Consider the following 25,046-nt stretch of genomic DNA (forward strand, 5'->3'; position numbering starts at 1 on the left):
AATGCATTTTATAAAATGTATTAAATGGAAAAATATTTCTAGGGTGCAACAGCCAGATAAAATGCATAGTCCTCAATGTGACAGTGTTTTAGAGAAAACTGCTGCAAAACATATTCTGGGGTCAAACTGCTAAACTTGGCATCAATATTAGAAGAGATGAAAGTTTATTCAAACAAAGAGATCAAGACTGTTGACTTTAAAAGTTGGATACAAGGGGCTGGGGACTTAGCTCAGCGGCAAAGTTCCTGCCTGGCAAGTGCAAGGTTGTGAGTTCGATTCCTCACAAGAAGAAAAACAAAAAACAGAACACAAAAGTTGGATACAAAAGAGCATATATAGGAACCTTATTCTGATAATACACACACATATAAATATATACAGGGAGAAGTACTTTTAAAGATCAGAAAGGATATCCATTAAAGACATGTGATAAATTCTCAATGCTGGAAGTGTGACATTTTAATTTTAGTGTGATATTTTAATTTTTAGTATTTTAGTTTGCTATATTTTCTAATTTTCTACAAACACATACATTACTTCTGTAGTTTTTATACATTTATGAAAGGAAATGACAATTTGTGGAATCATGTTCTACCGATAAACTATGAAGTTAACCTAGGGATACAGTAACATGGAAATCACTGGTGACTTTGACAAGATGTGTTTCAGTGAAGTTGGGGGAGCAAAACTTGACTGAATAGTTTAGCAGTGCCTCAAATGATAAACATAAGAGTTATTGTGTGACTCAATTATTAAATTCCTTGTTATATACCCAAGAGAACTGAAAACATATTTACACTACAATTTGTACATTAATGTTCATAGAAATATTTTAAATAGCTCAAAAACGAAACAACCCAAATACCTGTAACAGATGAACAAATACTCACTTTTTCCGTGAGTTCCACAACAAACACTGCATCAAAAATTTTGGAAAATAATTACATCTGCACTGAATATATTCTTTCCTTATTATTTTGTATACAAGACAGTATAATTATCTATGTAGAATTTACATTGTATTAGGTATTACAAGCAACCTATAAATTATTTAAATTATCCAGGAGGATGTAACATATGCAAATACTATGCCATTTTACAAAAAGGACTTAACATCCATGGATTTTGGTATCCTTGGGGTTTCTGTAACCAATCTGCCACAGATACTAGGGGATGACTGTGTATCAGTACAGTGAAATATTATTTGGCAATAAATAATGAAGTACCAATATATGCTACGATATAACAAACCTTGAAAATATTAAGTGGAAAAAAGTTTCTAAAGTGAATATATAATTTCATGTATACAAAATGTTCACCATAAGTAATTCTACCTAAACACTGTGTTGCTTAGATGGGGGAGTGGGGAATGAGGTGATTGCTAATGGGCATGAGTTTTGAGGATGTTGAAAATGTTCTGAAGTATTGATAAAGGCACAGCTTTGAATAAAACCACTTTGCAAGGGTGAACTTTATAGTATGTGGATTATATCTCAATAAAGCTGCTACTAAAAAGAAAAGAACCTAGTTGGCTGAGTTAACTCCTGTTGAGTATGTTCTGGTTTACTATTTTTATTGCCATTATATAGTTATTTTAAGGTGTACTGTTTCCAGGACTTGCTAATCATTTTAATAACTTTACTGTCTTCCCCCTTCTTAATCCCTGGGCCCACACTAGTCTCATAATCTCTCCCAAATCAAAGATTAACCAGAAAGAAAAACGTATGACTCTCCTAAGGAAAGTATACAGGTTAGTAAGTGTTCAATGTGACAAGTGTTCAGATCTACTTTTCACACTATTTAACATGTACACGTATACAGCAAAAAGGAAAAGGAGAAAGAACTGCTGCCCAATAATATATCACTTTAAGCCAATAATACATCAAACACTCAAACAGCCTGAATTCCAAATACTGTTTTTGATTTACAAAATAAGTTTGTACAATTATAAAATAAGTATCCTTCATACTTGAGAAATATTTCAACATCTGGACAATGCTCCTGTAATATATTTTCTTTCATAAAATTTTTAAAAACTTAACAATGGTAAATAGAAGGTAATGTCATTTTTATGGGTAAGGAGACCATCAGTAGATACACAAACTCAATCGTAAAGTTATGTTTACAGCTCATTTCTTCTCTTGAATTGCAAAATTTCAACAGTATATATTAACTACCACTGGAACAACATATGAGAAATTCAGCTAAAGATACAGTAATAAAAACCCTGTACAAATACCCAAACTTGGGGAGTTTCAGTTATGACAATAGAAAAATAATTTCCTTCCAAAAAACGTATCTAAAGACAATGGTTTAGGTATCTCATCTATATCATTCACATGTCATGTGAATCAAGCTTTTCTGTATTCCTTAAATAAAATTTTATAATCAGCTGACAAAAAAGCAAGTCTCATATTCAAAAACATTTTAATGCACCTATAGTTAACTTACAGTAGTCCCTCTTTATAGTTTTGTTTTCCATGGTGTCCAAAATACTAAATGGAGAGCTCTAAGAAGAAATAGTTTATAGGTTTGAGTTGTATGTCAATTCTGAGTAGTGCAATGCAATCTTATACTGTCCTGCTCAAAACACAAATCATCCCTTTGTCCAGGGTGTCCATAGTGGTATTTAAGTAGCTGTCTTCAGTATGGGAGTGGCTGTCAAGGAACTGCAGAGTTCAATACTATCTTCGGTTTCAGACATCCACTGGAATCATGGAATGTATCCCTGGCAGATATGAAGGGAGTACTGTATTAATAAAAAAGGCCTATTTAAAAAGTGATTTCATTTCAAGTCTTTAAGTACAGGACATTTTGTTATTTTTGTTGCATCTTCTTACGCATTTCTTCAAGAGCTGCTTCTTTCTCTCTCAGCACCTGTTTAAGTCTTCTTATTTTTTCATCTCGGATGGTTTCTTCTAGTTCTGGTGGTGTCACTGGGAAAATATCTTCAGTATAATTTTTACTAAAGGAATCACTTTGTTCAAAAATTACATTTGATTTCAATGCACCTTTCTCCTGCTGTTCTTGGGAACAGTGTGCTTTATCGGTTCTCTTTTCTTCTCTGGTTTTGCTATGGCTTGGGAGAATGTTATGTTGTGGTGTATCTGAAGTTGGTAAAACACTGCTAGCGGGTTCAGAAGTGGGGACATTTGTTTCCCCATTTGTGACTGTGTTAACAGCACTCTCCACTTTTCTCTTCTTTGTGTGATCCATCTTCTTACTGGTTTTTGCTTTTCTTTTCTTACCACAACTCTGTTGCAATGTGGAATAAGATTTTAAAAAGTTATTGTTAAGAACTATTTTTATATTTTAAAAAGTTATTATGTTTACATATAATATACTGTACTCTCACACTTAATGAAATGTATAGATACACATATTTAGCTATTAAACTGAACTCAGTCAAACTTCCTGAAGATAACTATAGCATGAAATAAACAGGTCTTACTGGGTGGTACCACTGGGTGGTACCTAATTACAGTCTCTGAGAATAATCTGCTTATTTCACTGTTTCATTCAACTGCTCAAATCACATATTACAAGCCACACTGACATATCACCAAAACATAACAGCACTTGTGAAATACTTGTGAAATAAAATTGATTTTTTTTCTTTTCTTTGCAGAATGGGTACATGTGGAAGTTTTTCACTTGGAGAGGTTGAAGTTTGGAATACTAGATCATAATGATACATTCATTCATAAATATATTAACAGTAGGTAAAGTTATTGAGCTATTTCTTTCCATTACTAATGGCCACATATGTTGCTTAAAACGTGAGTTAATACTGCAATCTGCCAGGTTATATGTACTACCATATTTGAATTATTTCCTTTACATAAAGTCTCCAAAGTAGTATAACTAATTAAAATACTATAGCCACTTTTACTACAATGGAAAGAAAAAACAGTAGGTGAACAACAACTTTAAATCTTAAATGGGGATGAATTTTTGTCTGTGCATGTATTGTTTTTTTAAACACTGTTTTGGTATATGTATTCATAAACTTGGTAATAACCATCATTCAGCTACACAAGACTGAAAAGCAAATCAATAAAATCGATATACCCATCTATCTTTGCAGTACCTACACAGGACGCTTTAAAACCTGTTCTTACCAGGGGCTGGGGATGTAGCTCAGCGGCACAGCGCCTGCCCCGCAAGCGCAAGGTCATGAGTTCGATTCCCGGTACCAGGAAAAAAAAAAAAGAAAACCTGTTATTACCTGTTTCTTTTCCTCTTCCTTCACCACAAACTCTGTCTCTCTGTATGTACCGCTCTTCACCAAACTGCTGAAGTAATCAAAACCTTTTCCACAGTGCAAACGGTCAGGAATTCGAGTAAGGCAAACTCTCAAATCTTTAGTGAGACCAAATATCTTTATAAATTCAGCATCACTCTTCAAACATGATGGCTTATTAGTGCTTTCTTGAGACTCCTTCACGCCCTTGCTTTGTTGAGCACGGTTTTCTAATGCTGATGCCATTGCATTCTGGATCTGGAATTAAGAAAAGAAAACACAAACAATGCTGCTAATTACTCATTTTTCAGACTGACAACAAAGTGACTATTTAATCTCCTATGAGAACACATCATGCTGTAAGGGTTTCCATTACTTTTACCGTACCACGCACATCAAAAACTGAATTTAGCTGATTACAAATTAAACATTCCTCTACAATTTCTCATTTAATTTGCTGTACAAAAACAGTAACAGGTATCCATTCTCAAGCAATTGAAATGAGAAGACACTAATGGCAAGTTAATAGTAATGTACATAGCACTCTAGATACTAGCTGCCTAGAAAAGTCATGTCTTTAATGAATCTCGTACTTATCAGAATTTACCTCCCTACATCTCTGAAGCTCAATAAATTCTGTACTGAAGAGGAGAAATACCAACGTTATTAAGTAGACTTTTACATAAGCAAAGAAAAGGTGAGTACAAGTATTTACTAAGCACATGAACATATAACTTCAGAACAGAAATGTACTATATATATTGCTAGTGGGTATGTTGAGTAGTGGGAGGAATTAGGAGAAAAACTGCCTATAAAAACAGTAACAAAAAGCAACAAAATGCTACCAAAATGGTGATAAAATCCTATTTCCACAAATGACTAAAAGGTATTGCTAGACCTCTTCTACTATTTTCATTGTGCCTAAAAAAAAATTGAGCGTCTCCTCACCAACATCACAAAAATCGAAAATAAAACCCCAGCCCTCCTATATGCATACTGATCTCCTCCCATTCTAAATATATATATACATATATATCTATACACATACACACAATTTTAATGTTTTTGAAGTATATTATTGTTCCCTAACTCCCTTATCCTTGTTCTGTGATTCTTGTTTAATTCTGTATTAAAGATTTGCAAGCCAAATGATTCACGAAAAAGATACTGCTTAGACTCTCAATTATATTCCTCAAGTATTTACTAAGATGATAGCTTTGATTTAATTATGCACATGATGATGTAAGGGAGGAGGGAGACAGGTATCATAGACAAGTCTGAGAATTAAGAAAGGAAAAAATTTCTATATAGATACATAAAAATATCCTGACATTGAAAAATTACCTTTGGTTCTTGGTCTCTGAAAACACACTGTTGTGAAGTAACAGCTGTTGCATCAACAGAGGAACTTATTTTCTCTATGCTCTGGATGATATTTCTTTTTCTTGGGGCAGTCTGTCTACTAAATCCATCTGGAAAGAGTGGCTTTGTGAATAAAGTCTTACTCTGGTTTGGGTAGTTACTGGTTTGGTTCATATTATTTGGGTTTGTGGTAGAAAGAGGTGGTTTCTCCACTTTTTTATTCTTCTCTGAACTTATATTGACCATGGAAGAAGGCTGGGTATTTGTAAGTGATTTTATCTCCATCTGGAAAGATTTACTTTTAGCTAGAACAATATTTACAACCTCTCTGGATATTTCTGTGACTGGACTTGAACTCACTACCTGTGATGTGTCTTTTCTTAGGGAAGTATCAACAGAAACAGAATTTTGTTGATCAATTTGTGATGGCAGAGCATCTGTCCCCTTTTTAGCCAACAGGTAGACTTTCCCATTAAACATAACCAATGCATTATCTTTTAAAGGCACATTTACAGATTGTGTCCCTTTAGGGCCAACAGTACTCAATGGTGGCATACTTAAAGTATTATCTCCCAAACTTTTCCCATCTACAAAACTCTTTAAAATTTTTGATGCCACATTATTTGAAGATTTAACAGGAACACGAGATGGAGTACAAGGTTGTAGATTTTCTTGAAAAATCCATTTCACTGGAGTAGCTTGAGAATGCTGACCACCTTTTAATTGTGTCTCTGTAGCAACTTTTGCTGGAATTTGTGTGGTATTTAGTATCATTGGTTTTGGTATTTCTCTAACAGGTTTTGGATAAATATTTTGAAAGTTCTTGATAACTACATTTTTCACTGTTTTTACAGGAGATACATAAATAACTGTTGGCATTTGGGAGGCCTCAACTGTTCCTGAGGTACTTGTGGTTGCAGTTGCAAGTATCTTTTGCTGAACTGAAGGAGGCAATGATGATGCAGGTATAGATTTCACTTCAGCATGGGCTGGAATCTGTAAATGATGCCCAGAAGGCAAAACTGGAGATTTCACAGTCATTGGAAGACTTGGGGGATTGAATACAATGTAAGATGAATCACTTTGTGTTGAGGGAGGAACAGCAAATGTTTTCATGGTGAGTCCATCAATTTTCACACCATGACTCTTAACTTTAGAAAATGATGAAACAAAATTTTCAGTTCCCACAGAAGTAACTCTACCTTTTTCTGCTGTATTTACTGTTCTTGTAAGAAAATAGTTTGAAGAATTGGCTGGCTGTAAAATGGGCAATTGAACTGATGCACTTGTGGAGGAGCTGGAAATTTGAGTCTGAAAAGTAACTTGCACTGGTTTTCCTGTGTTCCCTCTCAAAGCATCAGACATGACTGGAGATTGAACTAGCGGAACAAGATTTCCAGAAGAATTAGGAATTGGAAGTAACTGCAGAAGATTTTTTCCATCCGAGCCAATCGTCTGAACTACTTGGTACATGCAGCCTGAAACACTTAAAAGAACATTTTGAGTAAATAAATATAGCATTCTACATGGTATATACATTTTATTTTGAAATTAATATTTGCAAATATTACCTTAAATATTAAAATAAAACTATGTAATTTCCTATTTTCAGTGTCAAAGTGAAATATCGTAAACCAAAGTTTCTGAAGAAGAAATAAAGATATAGTCAGCTCTGGTTTAGACCTCCTCACAGAATTAGGTAGTAAGTATGAGATATTAACATTTATTTCTACCTATTAGATGTATTTTTAAAGCTCTCAAGTAGTAATAACAAAATATCATATTGAATTTTAGTAAATTAAATCTCTAAATGCAAAGAAAAAGATGTCTAATTTCTTGCTTTCAGGGCTTGAAGAAAAGGCACTCTTTGATTACCTGACTCCTGGCGAAACCAAACCAAACCAAACCAAACCAAACCAAACCAACACACACACACACACACACACATGCGCGCACACGCGCAAACAGGTAAGAATTTATCCAACATTAATTCATTAAATGAAAATATACTGAGTGTTATGGTTCAGGCATCAGGCTGAGTTAGAGGAAACAGGTATGAAAACCATAGCCTGTGTGGGCCAAATCTTGCTCTACTCTGTTACTGTGCAACCTACATGCTAAGTATAGGCTTTATACTGTACATAAATGAAAAAATCAAAAGGACATTTTGTGACATGAAAATTATATGTGATTTAAATTTCAGTATCTATAAACTTTATTACTCAGTCACACTCACTTTTTAATATTTTGTATATGGGTGCTTTCAAGCTACAGCAGTAGGGTTGAGAAGTCACAGCAGATATCACATGATTCTCAAAGGCTAATATATCTACAGTCCGGCCCTTTACAGAAAACGTTTGCTACATTTTCAACTACATCAACCCATAATCCCTAAAAATTACTGAGTACACAGGAATGTGTAAGCAATTATCATTAAGTGAGATAAATGATGATGCATTTGATGCAGTACAAAATGTTTGCTTCTTTTCTTCTTTTTGCCAAGACTGTCAGTCGTCTTCACTAATTCATCCTACTTGAAGAACAGAACTCTTGCTATTCTGTACTCTTTAACAGTTTCTTCTATAAAAATGAATTAATTAAATGATCACTTGTATATCAGCAATGTCAGTATTTGTATGTATAGAGACACTGAAATTCAGAATTATGTATCTAAAGGTCTCCTTTAATACTTCCTATAAGAATCATAAGGGCTCCTGAAACTCCATACAGGCAGAATAGCTCTGTTCACAAATCCTCGAAATTCTTGGACTTCTCATCTATCATAGTTCCTAAGTCAGAGCTCACAAATCCTTCCTCAATCCCTACATCCAACCTAGCAAAAACTTTTGTTGATATTACTGCTTAAACTTCTCTTGTTTTGCCTTTAGTCCAGGCAAATATCATTTCTGACTCACACTATTCTGGTTTCATAATTGATCTTTTTCTTTCAGTCATATGTATCTCCTTTTCTTTTAGGTTCATTTAGCACACCAAAATTGGTCCTTCCCTACTTAAAACATTTCAATGACTTCCCTTTATATTTAGAATGACAGAAGGAAAATCATTGCTCCTGATTCAACAGAAGCCAGTGGGGTTTTAAGAAAACTGAGCAATTTCACTAACAGTCTGTGAGAGGCAAATTGGGATGATTAAAAATGTACACTGGAAATAATGGTATTGGAATCACTGATGGTTTTAATAAGAGTAGATCAATGGAGAAAGACATTGCTGAGGAGTAGATAGCAAGTGGTTAACTTTTAAGAATTCAATATAAAGAGGGAAAGATAGGCAAGCACAATACCTACAGGAGAAATAGGATCAAAGGAATCCTTCTTATTTAATTTAATTTATTTATTTTCAGTATTTTGAGACAGGGTCTCACTATGTAGTTCAGGCAGCCCTTGAACTCAGTATGTAGCCCAGGCTGGCCTCAAACCCAGCATGATCCTCCTGCCCAAGCTTTCAAGCGCTAGGATTACAGGCATGCACCAATATGCCCAATGGTCTTTTTTTAAGATCAGATGAACCAAGACATAAGTAAATGCTCATGTAAGCCAGTTAAAAGAAAGAAATTGCTAATTAAGGAGCAAGAGGGATGATCAGCACCAATGAGAAGGAGGTAGAAAATGGGAGCCACAAAACAGGTGGAAGGACTGAATCTTAAGGAAAGCTGAAGAAGTAGCTCCTTCCATTGGAAATGAAGGATGAGATACATGCATTTGCAGGTAAGTATAAATCTCTGCTGTCAGAAAATTGTAATTGTGATCTAATGACCCTTATTTTTGTATGAAAAGGGTATGATACCACCTACCAAGAATAAAAGCAAACACAGGGAGAGGTCTGATGAGAATTGAAAATTTTAAACCCTCTTTGTGAGAGTAAGATGGCCCCAGAAAAAATTAAGAGTTACCAAGTAGTAGTAATCGCCAATGAGACAGGTAGGGATTGTGAATTTATCATATCATCAATCAGTGCTCTTATGAGATTTTCTTTCTCTCACTAGACATAAGAAAAGACATCATATTGCAGAGTTTATCCAGAATTTAGATGGTTTCCAGAGGGTGCAATAAAAATCAAAGAGGAGAAACAGACATTAGGGTATCAGTAAGAATTATTAAAATAATGAAACGTAGAATCTAAACTAGATAGGAAGGAAATGAGAATAAAATGCTAAAGTGCGAAGATTAAAGGGGTTATTGAACAAGTAAGTTAAAATACAGTACATAGGCTGGTGGACTGAGCAACTTCATTGAAGATAACAGTAGGTAATGCAGCAACCATTGTTAATTTCTATCATGTTGTTTTGAGGTCATGTATTGTTTTTGTTGTTTTTGTGTTGTTTTGATTTTGTCTTCGTTGTTTTGTTAGTTTATTTTTAAAATAAAAAATTTAAAAAGTACAGTACATAGGGAAGGCTGAGAATGTAGCTCAGAAGTAGAGCATGTGCTTAGTATGTGAAAAGCCTTGGATTAAATCCCCAGGACCAAAAGAAAAAAGTAGTATGAATATTTAAGCAAGAAAGTTAGAAATCTAGGAACTAGCATTTAGAAATTAGGATACTTGAATAGATAATTTTGCAGGCTCAGCAATTTCATCTGCTAACAAGGACTACAGAAGTGGATGGCTGCAACAGAATGAAAAATAAGATCACTGGTGAAAGAAATCTTTGTACTCAAAGACCAGATAAGAAAAAGATTATTCACATAGATGTCTACATATGCAATCTTAGAAAAATAATTGTGAGTTACAGGCCAAGTTCAGTGATGGCAAGTTGGTAGATAGTGTTAACAAACCACAGTTAAAAACTCATAATCCAAAAGCTGTCTTGAAGCCAACTCTTTTGCAGTTTATTTGCTATCCTATAATTCTACCAAAACCTCTATTTTAGATTACATTCTCAGGTTCAAATCTTTCTTGATCCCCACTCCTACATGGTCTCAGTTGTAATCAACATTGCTAGCTAATTATCCCTTCCAACTGGAATTCTTTCTCTTCCATGGTTTTCATTACGTATAATTTCCTCTCACTTTCATAATGCTCCCTTTCTCATTTATTTTCTGCATTTTAATTATTCACATGGCTACAGTCCAAGGTATTTTTTGATTCAGTTTTTCTCCTTTAAGACATTCTTCTTTAATGATGGGACCAATTTTCATGATTTCAACTATTTCCTTTTAGTAGCTCCTTTGCAATAATGATGCCTATAATTATATCCTTTTATTTCTGTCCCCAATATTGATCAATATTGTGATGCCTTACCAAACATTTTCATTTAATACATTACTTTAAATTCAACAAATTAAAATTATTCTATATGAAAAACTACTGCAATACCTTACCATGCACCCATGTGGTGAACTGTTTTCCAGATGATATAGGTTGTAAATCACCTAGTCATCTCTGTCTTATATTTACCATCCTTCTAATTTACTTTTGATTCACCCATAACACTCTGTATACGTGCTTATAAATGGCATGCAGTCAAGAAATGTATACTGAGTGAATCACCAAATCTATTCTTTTCAACAGATTTTACCCATCTTTCCTTCACCACTGTGACATTCACCATCTAGATCAGCCCTCATCACTTTGTATCTATGACTTTTCATCTCATCCCTGTATTTTGTTCTGATGTTCTGATGCAATCCTTAGATTGCAACTACTATTGATTACTACCTATCTCTGGCACATTAATACTGTTTTCATCCTGTTGCCTTCTAAGGGGTTGGGGATTTAGCTCAGAGGCAAAGTGCTTGCCTGGCATGTGCAAGGTTGTGAGTTCGATTCCCAGTACTGGAAAAAAACCAAAACCAAAAAGAAAACAAAAAAAAAACCCATCCTGTTGCCTTCTTGCTCAGTGTTTCAATATTCATCAGGGGTCAAATTCAGTTTGACATGAACACCATCTACAATGTAGGAGTCCCAATCAATCTTTAAAACAGTAGCATCTACAACTTCTCTACACAAACTCTCTGCTGTTACCAGATAGACTCTTTTGCTATTCTAGAGTATGCCATGTACATCACTTAAGTATTCTTTATAATTTTTTTCTCCAAAAACATAAAATGAGGTTCAAGTTCCATCTTCTACATGAAATACTGACTAGTCACTCAAACTCAGTTTCTTTCAGCTTAGTAATTCCTAAAACACTCCCATAAGTCCTGCTAGTGCTAGAAGTTTTATGTCATCTTTATTGCTTTTTATCCACTAGATGCTTTCAAAATATGAATTAAATATTGTTTTCCCTAGTAAGTGAAACTCCTGAAGGGGAGAAACTACATCAGTGATTTTGCTACTGATTCTCAAATACCAAGCCTAATAAACCATCAAGGAATATCATTTAAACTGGGAGTGGTGGCGCATGCCTGTAACCTTAGCACTAGGGAGGCTGAGGCAGGAGGATCCTCAGGAGTTCAAGGCCAGCCTGGGCTACGAAGTGAGTTCAAGACCAGCCTGAACTGCATAATGAGACCTTGTCTCAAAAAGACAAAAAGAAAAAAAATCATTTAAAAATGATATAGTTCTTTCTAATCACCATCTCAAGTAAACTATTATAAATTTCTTCTTTGTATCAGCCCCTTTAGTATTATTATGGATTTCATTTATCAGCAAAATATGCTTAACAAATTAGAAGTTTAAAAGAAGCAGAACTCAACTTTTTAAATTCTTAAACCCATTACTCTGAGTAAGGGCATTTTTTTTTTTTTTTGTATTTGAACAAGTTACACAGATTTCTGATACTTCACAAACTACATCAGATATTCTCTTAATTTCTACTACATGCATGAAATTTTTCTCACTACTGTACATATTTTCATATCGTTGGATTTGCTCCTTCTTTTCTTCCATTTCCCCTCCAAAAAGAGAAGCACAGTTCCTTCTAAGTCAGTAGAGATTCATATAATTATCACAGTTCATTAATTCCATAAAGATAGACTATTCTATTCATATCTATATCTTTTGTATCTAATACAGCAAATAATTTTTACAGACAATGTTAGCTGATTTGAATCCTACAAGCTATTAAAAAAATCCAGTTTCCTAACAACAAAACAGAGTGAGTTCTAAGCATCGAAACTGTAATGCAGAATGCTATAGAGAAAAATGATGCATCAGGGTGAAATTCATACACTTTCAATCAATATATATCTTTTCAGAGCTAGAAAAAAATTGCCATTTAAAAGATGAACTAAAATCTTACAAATATTTCATTTTCTTAAAGATCATATTCTGCTCTCAAATGTCAGAACAAAAACTAGAATCAGATTCTACACTCCATTCTCTAGTTTGATCATTTAAAAAGAATCACCAAGGCCGGGCATGGTGGCACATGCCTGTAATCCCAGGACTTGGGAGGCTGAGGCAGGAGGATCTTTGCGAGTTCGAGACCAGCCTGGGCTACAAAGTATGCTCAAGGCCAGCCTGAATTGCATAGTGAGACCCTGTCTCAAAAAGACAAACAAAAGAGAATCATCAGCATGTAACTACCAATCAGCTACTACTTGAACTGAGAAACTGAAAAATATACACTTTGAACAAAAGGTCAACTATTACAGATGAAGAAGGGGAGGGGGCAAGAGGAAAAGAAAGGAAGAGAGGATAACAGAGGGTAAAAACAATCGAATTATATCCTATGTCAAATGAATACCAACATGCCAAAATGAGACCTATCATTCTGTGTAACTAATATACACTAATAAAAGCTTTAAAATGATATAAAGACTTTAGAAGAAAAAAATAGGAATATATCCGAAAGATTACAGTTCTAATCCTGGTTCTAATCCTGGTTCTTCAATTTACTAATCTGGTTCTTCTAATCCTGGTTCTTCAATTTACTAATCCTAGTTCTCCAATCCTGGTTCTTCAACTTACTACACTGACTGACTGGACATTTTACTTAACCTCTTTGAATCTGTTTCTTCACTTGTTTTTTTTTTTTTTTTTTGGTTTTTCTCCGGTACCAGGAACCGAACTCACGACCTTGCGCTTGCCAGGCAGGCGCTTTGCCGCTGAGCTAAATCCCCAGCCCCCTGTTTCTTCACTTGTTAAATGGGAAGAATAAGACTTACTCTGTTAAGAAAATGAATAACTGCCTGGGACCATGACAGTTACCATTTTCAATTAAAATATATAATTGGTCCAAAAATAAGGAAATGAATCAGATAGGTCCTTTGAAAATGAGATGAGGATTTTAACAAAAAGGTCTCAAGCCAATTGCAAGTGTGCATTTGTGGTCCCAACTACTAAAGAGGATGAAGTGGGAGGACTGTTTGAGTACAGGAGTTCAAAATAACTTTGGGCAGTACAGCAATAAATCAATCTCAAAAATATCTTTTTTAAAAAAGAACTTTTAAACCTAATATTATATAACTTCCATCATTTTTATTAATATTGACCAATGAAGTAGTCACGTATTAGAAAACAAATGATAAAAACTTTAAGGCTAATGAACAGTTTATAAATATTTTTCCAAAATATATCTTTTCAATTGGTAGGAGACCCTTTCATGCCTTACTATAATGTTATGTACATATATATCATAAAATGTAAGTACCTAGTCTTATAATATACACATTCATATATGTTATATATTACATACATAATGTATTGTTATAGTAGTTGTCCTTAACACTAGTCCTCATTGCTCAGCAAGGCAGTTATTGCCATTAATATTTTATAGTTGAGAAAATGGGGAGCAGTAGAAATATAAAATAACTTATGCAGAATTACAGCCTTTTAAGCAATCCTAACCCAACTTCTGTATTTAGTATAACCAGATAGGACTGAAAAATTCACATACACAAACCGACAGCTTAACGACAGATTTCACTTAGCCTGTATAATGTATTTATCTGTTTTTCTGCCCTGCCCACTCTTCTACAAATCACAAAAGTAAAGATAATAAAATGTGCACAACTAAGTATACTGAACTGATGATGACATGTTATCTTTCTAATCAAACCAAGCTCCCTGCTGCGGATAGTAATTTCAGCTGGATATTTCAAAACAAAAGGTTAAGGTCAGAGAGATGCCAGCTGCTAACATGACATCCCAATTCCTATTATTGTAGAAAATAATCATGGGCTTTGGTTGTACTTCTAATAATTCATAAATATCTATTTTCAGGTCTGACTGTGTGAGTTTCAGATCCAAATGTCTTTCTGATTGTTTTCTTAATTAATGTGCAGTATTCCTCGTTTCAATTAATGAACTAATTTCTACCCAGAAAAACAGCATTGTAACTGATCCCTCTTTCTTTATGACAATTTGCTCACAAGGTCTATTTTCATTGTATTTATTTGAATCCAATCCTTATTCTACATCAGCCTCTTCTGGCCCCCCAAATCTCTGAGAAGGCACCTCAAATAGAATCCTTACTTGTGAGACTGCACGCCCAAATCTACACTGCCATCACTTACTTAAAATGTACACCTAACCAGGTCAATTCTTAAAATCCTTCGAACAATCTGCAATAGATTAAGTCTAATATATTCAGCAAGATAAAACAAATCTTTAAGTGCTACCTACTTATCGTGCTCATAGTACAAAATCAAGCAAATCCCAACTGTTAATAATAAACCACACTGCTAGCTTCATTTCCCAGTTACTCCTGATTGGGCATGTTAACTCTAAGAATTTCTATGTAAATCACTCCTGAGAACTTTTTTACAACTCCCTTCCTCTCTATCTTCTTTTGCAGAAAGATATAAAACATATTACATCAGCATCCCTGAGCGCTCACAGCATTATAAATTTTCCAATTAAAATGACTGACATTCTATTCTTCACTTCCTTATTTAGCACAGTCTATCATCTATATAGGTGTGTGTATATATATGTATATATATACAGGTATTGAATGGAAACCTAAGTAAACTAAACAGGTACTATCACAAACATCTACATTTTTCCTGTGCATTTACAAGGTTAAATTTGTGCTTTACATTTTATGCTTGGATGAATCAGATATTTCAAGCAATAAACATTTTATTACCACATCAAGGAAAAAATTTTTAAAAGGAAAGCAGTTAAAAAAATCCAAATATCTGTAGAAAATAAAGTTGTAAGTCATTTTATGAAGAAAAATCATTCAGAACCACCAAAACAAATCAAAAAACTAAATTTCCAATAAAAAGAGGTAATATTATCTACAAATATATTTGAATGCCATTCATATTATTACTAATAGAGCAGAATTAATTATTCAGAGAATAAAGTATCAACTTCAGAAAAATATTTCGTAAATGTCCAAAATACATGAAGCAAGCATTCAATGATGAAAGAAATAAAGGCATGCGCATATAATGAAAACAACAATCCATAAACCAATGTGTTAAAGAACTTGAAAGACTTATGAATGTTACCAAAACGTAATTCAATGTGTAATGTTTTTTCAAAAATCCAAAAGCAGCAAAAGGATTAGAAACTGGGTAAAACAGTTAAATACACAACAATATATTTTAAAATATCTCAATCTTATTTATGGTATGGAAAAGGAATGGAATCCTAAAATCATTAGTCTATAAGTTATGGTAAATCAGATGTCATTAAATAGCCAGATATTACAACAGGGTAGGAGAAATTAAACATTAAAAAGCTAATTCTACTTTACATCTATATATAGGGCACGATTTCTGCCTCATCCCCTCAACTTCTACAAAAGTTAAAAAAAAAAAAAAAAAGAAAAGAATACATAGGTAGAAAAACTGGGCCAAGGATTTGGGTCAGCGGTACAGCGCCTGCCTGGCAAGTGTGAGGCCTTGGGTTCGATTCCTGGTTTTAAAAATCAGAAATATTATACCCAGGCGTGGTGGTGCATGCCTGCAGTACCAGCACTTGGGAGGCTGAGGCAACAGGATTATTGTGAGTTCGAGACCACCCTGGGCTACAAAGTGAGCTCAAGGCCAGCCAGCCTAAACTACATAGGGAGACACTGTCTCAAAAAGACAAAATAAAAAAAGAAACAAAGAAAGAAAAAACTGCCCAGAGAAAACCATTTGTCTATGCCTTGCAAGACAAACGGTTCTCTCTGGGCAGTTCTTCAATAATGTTTTAGCTCACCAACATTAGTGACATTTCCTTTCATAAAACTGTTCACACTTTTAAAGAATCAGTATTACGTTAAGCACTACAGCAAGCATTTGTTGTTCCAGCTCTTGGGGAGGCTGAGGCAGGAGGATGACTCGAACACAGGAATTGGGAGGCCAGGACTGGACAACATTGTGAAACCAAGTCGTAAAAAAAATTACGTCATAATTTTTGTATCTACTTGTAATAAAAAAGAAACGTGTGTCCTCGATTACAATTTGTAGAGAATTAATCGTGTGCCCTGAGCTATAATTTGTACAGATTTAAAGTTGTATTCTTTTCCTAATAGCTAAATCTTAAATAGCGCTGTACTTTTTTTCTGCACTAACTTACATATATACAGTCTTTTAATTCTTCAAATATTATTTACAGGTTGGACACTGCATAAACAGTAATGGGCACAAAGGTGAAATTAATATCAAATAGCCTGATTTTCTTCAAATATGAACCTCCTTCCATAACTGTGGTCAGATTTTAATTTCCACGCTGTGTTCTTCATTTTCTTTCTGCAGGTTTATTAGCTCATCTTTTTCTCATTTCATATAATATACCTACAAACCATAGTACGTACGATATCAAAACTTTCTGCCTAAACAGCTGTTCCCATTTCATCACGATTAAAATAAGCTTTGAAAAATGTGTCACCTATTTCCTACATTTATATGTGAATTTCTCCATCTTTTTCTCTTCATATAAAGCTAATACCTGAAATCTTAAAATACTGAACTTCCTTGTTCTACAACTTCTGTTCAAGTTTACATCCTCTTCCTAACTATAAAAACGTGACTATTTTCATTGACGGTCCAGCGCCCCCAGGGATGAAATGCTACTCCTGCCGACAGCTGCGTGCGTTCCGCCTGTGTGTGAGAATTTTCCAGAATGTTGTGCTCACACAACAGCGTCGGCCATGTTGGTTTCCCTCACCAGTGGAGCTCTACTCTGCCTTCCAAACTTCAGCAGGACTGGAGTACTGCAGAGCCAGGGCAAAGACAAACTGCATCAGCCTCTAAGGAGGCTTACAGTCCAGGCAGAAAGCGCTCTCAAAGCGCTGGCTGAGCAATGACAAGCGCTCCCCGCTTGAGTGGCGCACTCCGCGGGGACTGAAGCCTTTCAATTCCAGACCTCAGGGGACAGCGCGGACTGGAGTCCTGCTGAGACCAGGCGAGAGGCGGGCGCGTGGATATTTAAAACCAGTACTTACCAAGGCGAGGCGTTGCCTGAATTTTCTTCTGCGGGTTTCAGGAACACCCTCTGTAGGTTACTGGACATTTTACAGGGGCAGGGGACAGTGCGTCTAGGAACGTGGGCAGTACACAGCCAGGGTTCTCACGGGGGAGAGAACCAGAATGAGAGAATATTGGGATGCAGCTGCCAGCGACTTCGGAGAGTGGCCCGGCTTTCGCGAAGGGCGTATCCCCAGCCTCTGAAAAGCGGCGACGCAGTTTTGAGAAGCCGGAAGATTAGTGGAAGCGACGCCGCCCTCCCAGCTCTACCGGCTGCAAGAACTAGCGCAAGTCTCCGCCCCTCAGGGCTACGCGGCTGCTCCACAACCATCCCGGGCGGACGCGAGAGGCGTGACTTACCGGCCCCGCCCCCAGCGGGGCCGGGTCTGTGGTGAAGAAAGCTGAGTCTGGCTCGGCCGCCCCGCCTATCGACGCCGCCAGCCAGGAGCAGAGCTCTGCCGGGTGGCTTCCACCGTCGTCACGTCCGGTTACCAAGGTGAATGGCTCGCTAAGGCTCCGCCCTTATGATGCAATCCAATCACAAATGAAGTCTGTTGTTTCTTCTTCCGGATCGAGGAACTGATCGTAAAATTAGAGTCTCTGGATGCCTACGCAAAGCAAATGCTTCCGGGGTCAATGGTAACTTTTCTGCCTTTAATCTCGCTGCCTAAAATTTCCCCGCCCGCTAATGTTACAAAAGATGTCAGTGGGCTTTTTGAGGTCGTCTTAAACTCAAGGCGTGAGAAATTTTAGTCGCTGCCTGTGGCTAGCAATTTATGGTTGATAGTTAAAAAGAAGTGTCTTTTTTTCCCCCCCTCTTTTACCTATGCTTTTCTTCTAGATATGCATCTTCCTCCTCCATTGTTCATGCCTTAGTCAAACTACCATTGTCATGTAGGTGATTCATTCATTCTCTGAGTTTCGTTTCCTATATAAAGTTACTTTTCCCACCTGTCTATGAATCTAAAAAGAACAACTTTTCAGAAATCTCTAGCATCCCGGAGTGAAGTCACAATCTGAGAATCAGTTTCAGTCTCTAGTTATGAGACAGGAATTGTATTGAGTTGGAGCTGGAAAGCTGTGTAAGTAGTTCCGAATGCAGTATCCATTTTTATCTGATAGAGACAATGCCTGTGTAAGAAGACTCATGCTGTTCAAACTTAGACTGACGTAAGGTAGCCAACTGAAGGATTATTTTAGTCTTTTTAAAATATTATTACTCATTCCCCTAACTCCTTAATGAGGAAGTACTGATCGATCAATTCTTCTTATATTTCACAGGAAGTGATACTTTCTAATTTCTGTTCACTCTATTAAACGTTACTTCAGTTACAAAGAATTTTGTATTTATAACTGTCATTTGTCTTCAGGCATCTGTCTCCCATACCAAGATGGGGGCAGAGTGGTGAGCTGCTAATGTTTAGTTCTGCTCATCCTCCAGTCTCCAAAAGCAAACTTTCTTGAAAGAATTGCCCGTTTTTGCTTGTTAAATTTAATTCCTTGCTATTCTTTATTATTATTATTATTATTAATTATTATTTGCAGTCTGCCTTCTTACACCCATCACCATTCTCAATAAATGAGACTCAGCATCACAATTTGAGTTACCTAGGAAGCAGACTCTTAGGATACACTTTGGTATGCAGCAAGCTTAGTAAAGACCAGTTTCTGTGAAAGAAAGAGAGAAAAGAAAATTTGGCATCAAGAAATTAGGATGTTATGCCTAGCTTCAACAAAGACATTAGCCTATCCCACATAGAAATCTAAAATTGGGATGAACTTTCAAAGTTTCATCCAGGAGTGTGACAGGAGTTAGGCCTTTATGCCCCATAATAATCAGTTATTCCATTCAGACTGTGATGAAGAAAAGATTATGCCTTCAGATAAGAAAAAACTATACCCAAGGCAGTTATCCAAAGAATCTGAGAGTTGAGGAATGTCTGCTGGTAGTATGTGTAGCATATGGGGGAATGAGACTTTTGTTCTTAAGAGAGTTCTGCCTGGTGCATCAGGAAATCTACCGTACTCATTATCTGACTTGAGTAGCCACTTCTTGCAGTTGATCCCATTTATGATATTCATTTATAATTTTTCTGAAACAACACTATTATTTATTCCCTCTCTTGATGGGATTGGAAATATGCTTTCTTGGGTTTCTCCCTACCTTTTTGTCTACTTGTCTTTAGAGTCTTTGGGTGGTTCATCTCTCTTTTTGCATAGGGGAATTTTTAAAATCTTGGTCACTGAGCGTGTTTCTTTCTTAAACTGACCTGTCTGCTTGGGTGACTTCACCAATAACTATGGTTTGACATAGCATTTCTATGTGTTATACTACCAAACACACATATAATATGTGTTAGAGACATAAAATTTAATATGTGTTCTAAATTCTTTGCAAATATTAACAATTTACTTTGAACAACTAATAAAACTTATTACACACAGATAAAGAAATGACCTTCAGACATTAAAAATAAATTTCCAGAATTCATAAAGCTTCTGACTGAAGGAGCTAGTTTCCGAATCTACATGGTCTTTCTGAAGATGCTGTGTACATTACCACTGTTATGCTACCATTTAACTCAAAAGTTTATATCCCCAATTCTTACTTCCTTTCTGAGATGCACTGGATTTCCCAGTGCATTGATGAGATCTCCTTTGGAATTTTAAAAGATTCTTCAAATGAAAAAAATTTTCAAAATGAAACATGAGTTTCTCCTCTCCACCAGTTTTCCTTCTATAGTGCTCTATCTCCAGGAAGAAAAAATACATGTCATCCTATTAAAAATGCTTGAAGTCCAGGTGTCATTCTTAATATTTTCTCCTTTTTGTTCCAAATGACATTATCAGCCTCCAAATCTTGCAGAGTTTAGCTTCCAGATATCTTATAAATCTGCTTTATATTTCTAACACTACTATTGTGGACCAAGATAACTTGGACTAGTTAAGTTTTAACTGTTATCATCATGCCTACTGTTGTTTTCCTCCAAACACTGCAGTCCTCTTCCTTTTGAACACACAAATATTACTGTATCACCTTACCACATTAAAAAGTTATATTTCTCATTGTTCTTGGACGTAGACCACAATCCTTTATTCTAATTAAGATTCTGAATGAATATATGCTCCTATCTCCTGGAGTAATGAAAAAAAGAGGTTTGGATTTGAAGAACTAACAGCAACAATGACATGGAACAACAACAAAACACCCAGCTGTGAGAATGTCAATCTTTAGCAAAATTAAAAGTTCTCTTTTACTGGTATCAAAGGATTTAGACACTAAAGCTAAGGACCACCAGAGTGGAGGAAATCATATTAATTTCTCTTGTAGCTCCTTCACATTCTTCTTATCCAATCATTAATCACTGCCTTAGTTACTTTTCTCTCATTGCTGAAAAGTAACTTTCAGCAATAAGAGAAAAGTAAATTGAACCCAAAGTTAAAGGGGGAAAGGTTTATTCAGCTCATTTTATAGAGGCTTCAGTCCATAATTGGCTGCTTCCAAAGCAGGGTGGCATAGCAGACGGAATTGCAGAAAAGGATCAGTTCATGATGGTAAGAAGGTAGCAAAGCAAGTGAACAAGAGGGAAGACAAGCCTCTTTCTGTCGCTTATATTGTGTCTAGGCTACTGGGATTAGGGTGGTGCTAAATCAATCAGTGGGCTGCTTTAGTAATCAGCCATGCCAGATGCTAGAACCCTTAATCCTAACAATGCACCATGAATCAGTCAAACACATTCTAGATTCAGCCACCTCTGGAAAATCCCACCTATGACTGCATGAGGCTTTGGGGGGACATCTAGACATGATTCATAAAGAATCACCCATAGAAAAAAAGCCTGAAGTGATAGTAACACCTCTGGTAAATACTGGGTAAAATGAACTCAGAAGAAACCTATACTAACATAAAGAATTGATAAAAGTAGACATAGATTTACCAGGTAAAGTTAGAAAATCTTGATCCATATCTCAATAAAATGGTCGGCTCCATACAAACAAGTACTTTGTTTTATTTCAGTGTGGCCTTGTACTATAATTTAAGTAGAAAACTTGGGGCTGGGGATTTAGCTCAGCGGCAAAGCGCCTGCCTGGCAAGCGCAAGGTCGTGAGTTCGGTTCCCGGTACCAGAGAAAAACAAAAAAAAAAAAAAAAAAAAAGAAAACTTGGGGGAAATTGGCTTGTGGAGTTGAAGTGAGAAAAATCAGCAGTCATTGTTTGGTATCCTTGGGCCATATACTTCTAAGTTCATTGAGAAAGGTAGACAAGGGCTCAATATTATTTTTTCCTAAACATTAGGGAAAGGGAGGGGACAGGCACATACATGTACAATTACTTTCAAAATAATTTGAAAAGAAATAAACTGAATAGCATGTGCTTTGTAAAACAATAATTGAGTTAGATAAGGTAAAAATTTGAATATTAAGAAAATTTTCAAGGAAAAGTGTATGATGTTAAATATATGAACTAAAACTAATAATAAATATGAAAAGTAGAGTAATTAAAAGGTAAGAGAAGCGTAGAGTAAGTGTAGACAAAAGAATGAAGTAGTCATTAGAAGTTAACTTTGAGAATGTCTTCCAAAAGACAATGCAAACAATGTGGAATTAGAAAACATAAAAGATAAAACAGAGAAATACTATGAGAATAGCATAATACACATGTAATAGAAGGCCCAGAAAAAATATGGAGAGAAAAAAACATTTAAAGAGATAATAGAAAAAAAATCTTAGAAGTAGAGAAACAAATGATTTTAGATTTAAGTTGCTCTTATAATACCAAACTGGAGAGTTAAAGTCATGCATGCCTTAATTAAATATAGCTGAAATTAATAATGTCAAAGAAGAACATTTAAAAGTTCTCAGAAAGAAAGAGCATATCACCTACAATGGAACAATAAGCAAATATATATTTCTGAGGAGCATGCTGAAAAGAAGACAATAGAGTAATATTTTATGTATTAAAATTCCTGTGGTTCTAAGAACAAGCCAATTAGTTGGTTTCAATCAATTTTAATCCAAAAGTAAGGATATATTAAAATATTCTCAGATGTACCAGGCAGTTATCAATACAAAGGCCCTGAAACTATGTGCCTTTTTTTTAGACAGGGTTTTTCTATGTAGTGCAGGCTGGCCTTGAACTCACTTATATACCCCAGACTGGTCTGAGCTCTCAGCAATCTGCCTGCTTTAGCCTCCCAAGTGCTGGGATTATAGATATATGCCACCACACTCAGCCCTGAAACTATTCTTAATGAAAATAATTAGGAAAAAATTCAAAACATGGATAGTTAAAGATTTATAGCAAGTAGTTGTTATGGCTTGTGTCAAGATATTCTGCCAAAGATTCAGAGCAGCTTTGGAATGGCTTCAACTTAGGAGTCCCAGTGTTCTGTTCCCAAAGTGATGATGTGAGGGACAGCCATGGGAGATAGCTGTAGTTAAGCAGCCATGATTGGGCTGGTAAGAGACCCTCCTAAGGCATTTAAACTAAAGAACACAGGACCCACCCCATGCCCAGAGGCCAGACTCAGCTTGCATTCCTCTGGATTTGAAAGTCACAGAACTGTCATCCTTGCCCTAATCATACTGCCTGCATCTCCAGCACAGATCTGAGGTCTGATTGTCTTCTTCATCTGCCAGCATGAGCAGGGTGCATCTTGTTTTGGTCACTGACCCAACGTTGAAGATCCCAGAAGAAACTAATGCAGCCATATTACAGAGTTTTCTTTTGTGGTTGTTTTTTTCTATATCTTTTTGTTTGGTTTGTGTTTTTAGCGTGTGTGTGGGGATGGTTTAGTTTTTAGTTTTGTTTCCTTTTCCTCTTTTTTCCTTCCTCCTTTTTTTTTTGCCTTTTTTTTTTTTTTTTTTTGGTACTGAGAATTGAACTCACGACCTTGTGCTTGTGCACTGTGCCACTGAGCTATATCCTGGGCCCCATTTCCTTTTTTTCTTTTCACTAGCTCTTTGGGGTGAATTTTCCTTTGGTATTCTTCCTTACTGCTTATCTCTTTTTCCTACCTATTTTTCTTTTTTCTTCTCTCTTTTGAATTTTCTATCTTTAATTCTTGTCATATTTTGATATTACATAATTTTTCTTCCTCCTTTTTAAAATGTACTTTTTCTCAGTTTTTTTCTTCACTGTACCTAATTTGTAAATATCCTACTACTCTTTAATAAGAACCTTTGTACTTCTCTCTAATCCTTTTTATATCATAGAGTTTAAAATATCAGAATTTTCTTCTTTCATTCCCCCATTGCCAAAACCCTATATGTTTACTTGTATAATCATAATAGTATAATCAATATTTTGGTAGTTGACTCTGTAAAATTACTGGTGAATTCTTTTCTACCATTAGTAGAAATATAACTGTTGTGTCTAGTACATATTAGCTGTAAATCAATACTTGGGCAGTCTTAATGTTTACACCCTAATTGTGGACTTCATCACTAGGATTAAGACTATTACATAGCTGGTTTTATTGCATGTTAATATCCAATTTGTCTTAGACAAAACAATGTAGTTAATTCACTTGATATTGACAGGATTGTGTAATTATTTCTATTTCTCTGTAAACATACATTTCTGACATTATCAAGAGAACATTTTGAGAACTTGTTTGTTGACCTAACTACACTGCATTCTTCCCTCCCAAATTAACCCAGGTGGTTGGATCTTGGGAATATGATAGAAGAGTATAGCTATTAAAGCCCAAAGTGCATCACAGAAAAGCAACTAAAGAAATTTCTACACGAAGCAACAAAGTGTTTAGACTATGAGCATGTGCAAGCCTCAGCACAAAACAAAAAAAAAAATCAGAAACATGAGAAAACAAGGCAACAAAATGCTTTCCAAACCCCTCACTCCCCAAAGTCACTCCAAGGGGTGTGATGAGGAGCAGATTTATAATATCAATAAAAGTGGAAGCCAGGTGTGGTTGTAGTGCCTACAACCCCAGTACTCAGGAGACTGAGGCAGGAGGATTGTGCAGCAACTTCAAGACCACCCTGTATTATGTAGGGAAATGAAGGCCAGCCTGAACTATATAGTGAGACTCTACCTTTAAAAGTGACCAAGAATAAAGAAAAATGAAATATTTAGGAATCAATCTAATAAAAAAAGTAAAAGAAACT

The 25,046-nt window shown here is 35.5% G+C and overlaps 1 protein-coding gene across 2 annotated transcripts; it reads right to left on the reverse strand.

The window, feature by feature from the left end:
- Window positions 1–452: 452 nt before the first annotated feature.
- Window positions 453–18,439, reverse strand: Lrif1 (ligand dependent nuclear receptor interacting factor 1). Of its 2 annotated transcripts, XM_005388933.2 has the most exons (4): window positions 17,895–18,439; window positions 5,588–7,091; window positions 4,229–4,501; window positions 453–3,255 (listed from the first exon to the last, which is right to left on the reverse strand). In XM_005388933.2, exons 1-4 carry the CDS (start codon window positions 17,960–17,962, stop codon window positions 2,818–2,820), a joined length of 2,283 nt encoding a protein of 760 aa, XP_005388990.1. In that variant the 5' UTR covers window positions 17,963–18,439; the 3' UTR covers window positions 453–2,817. The 2 variants fall into 2 exon arrangements, with proteins under 2 accessions (XP_005388990.1, XP_005388992.1); XM_005388935.2 differs by lacking the exon at window positions 5,588–7,091 and having other exon boundaries at window positions 17,895–17,982.
- Between the last annotated feature and the right edge of the window lie 6,607 nt (window positions 18,440–25,046).

Source organism: Chinchilla lanigera, unplaced genomic scaffold (assembly GCF_000276665.1).
Source record: "Chinchilla lanigera isolate Chin_1 unplaced genomic scaffold, ChiLan1.0 scaffold00034, whole genome shotgun sequence".
In the NCBI taxonomy this organism is placed as follows: Eukaryota; Metazoa; Chordata; class Mammalia; order Rodentia; family Chinchillidae; genus Chinchilla; species Chinchilla lanigera.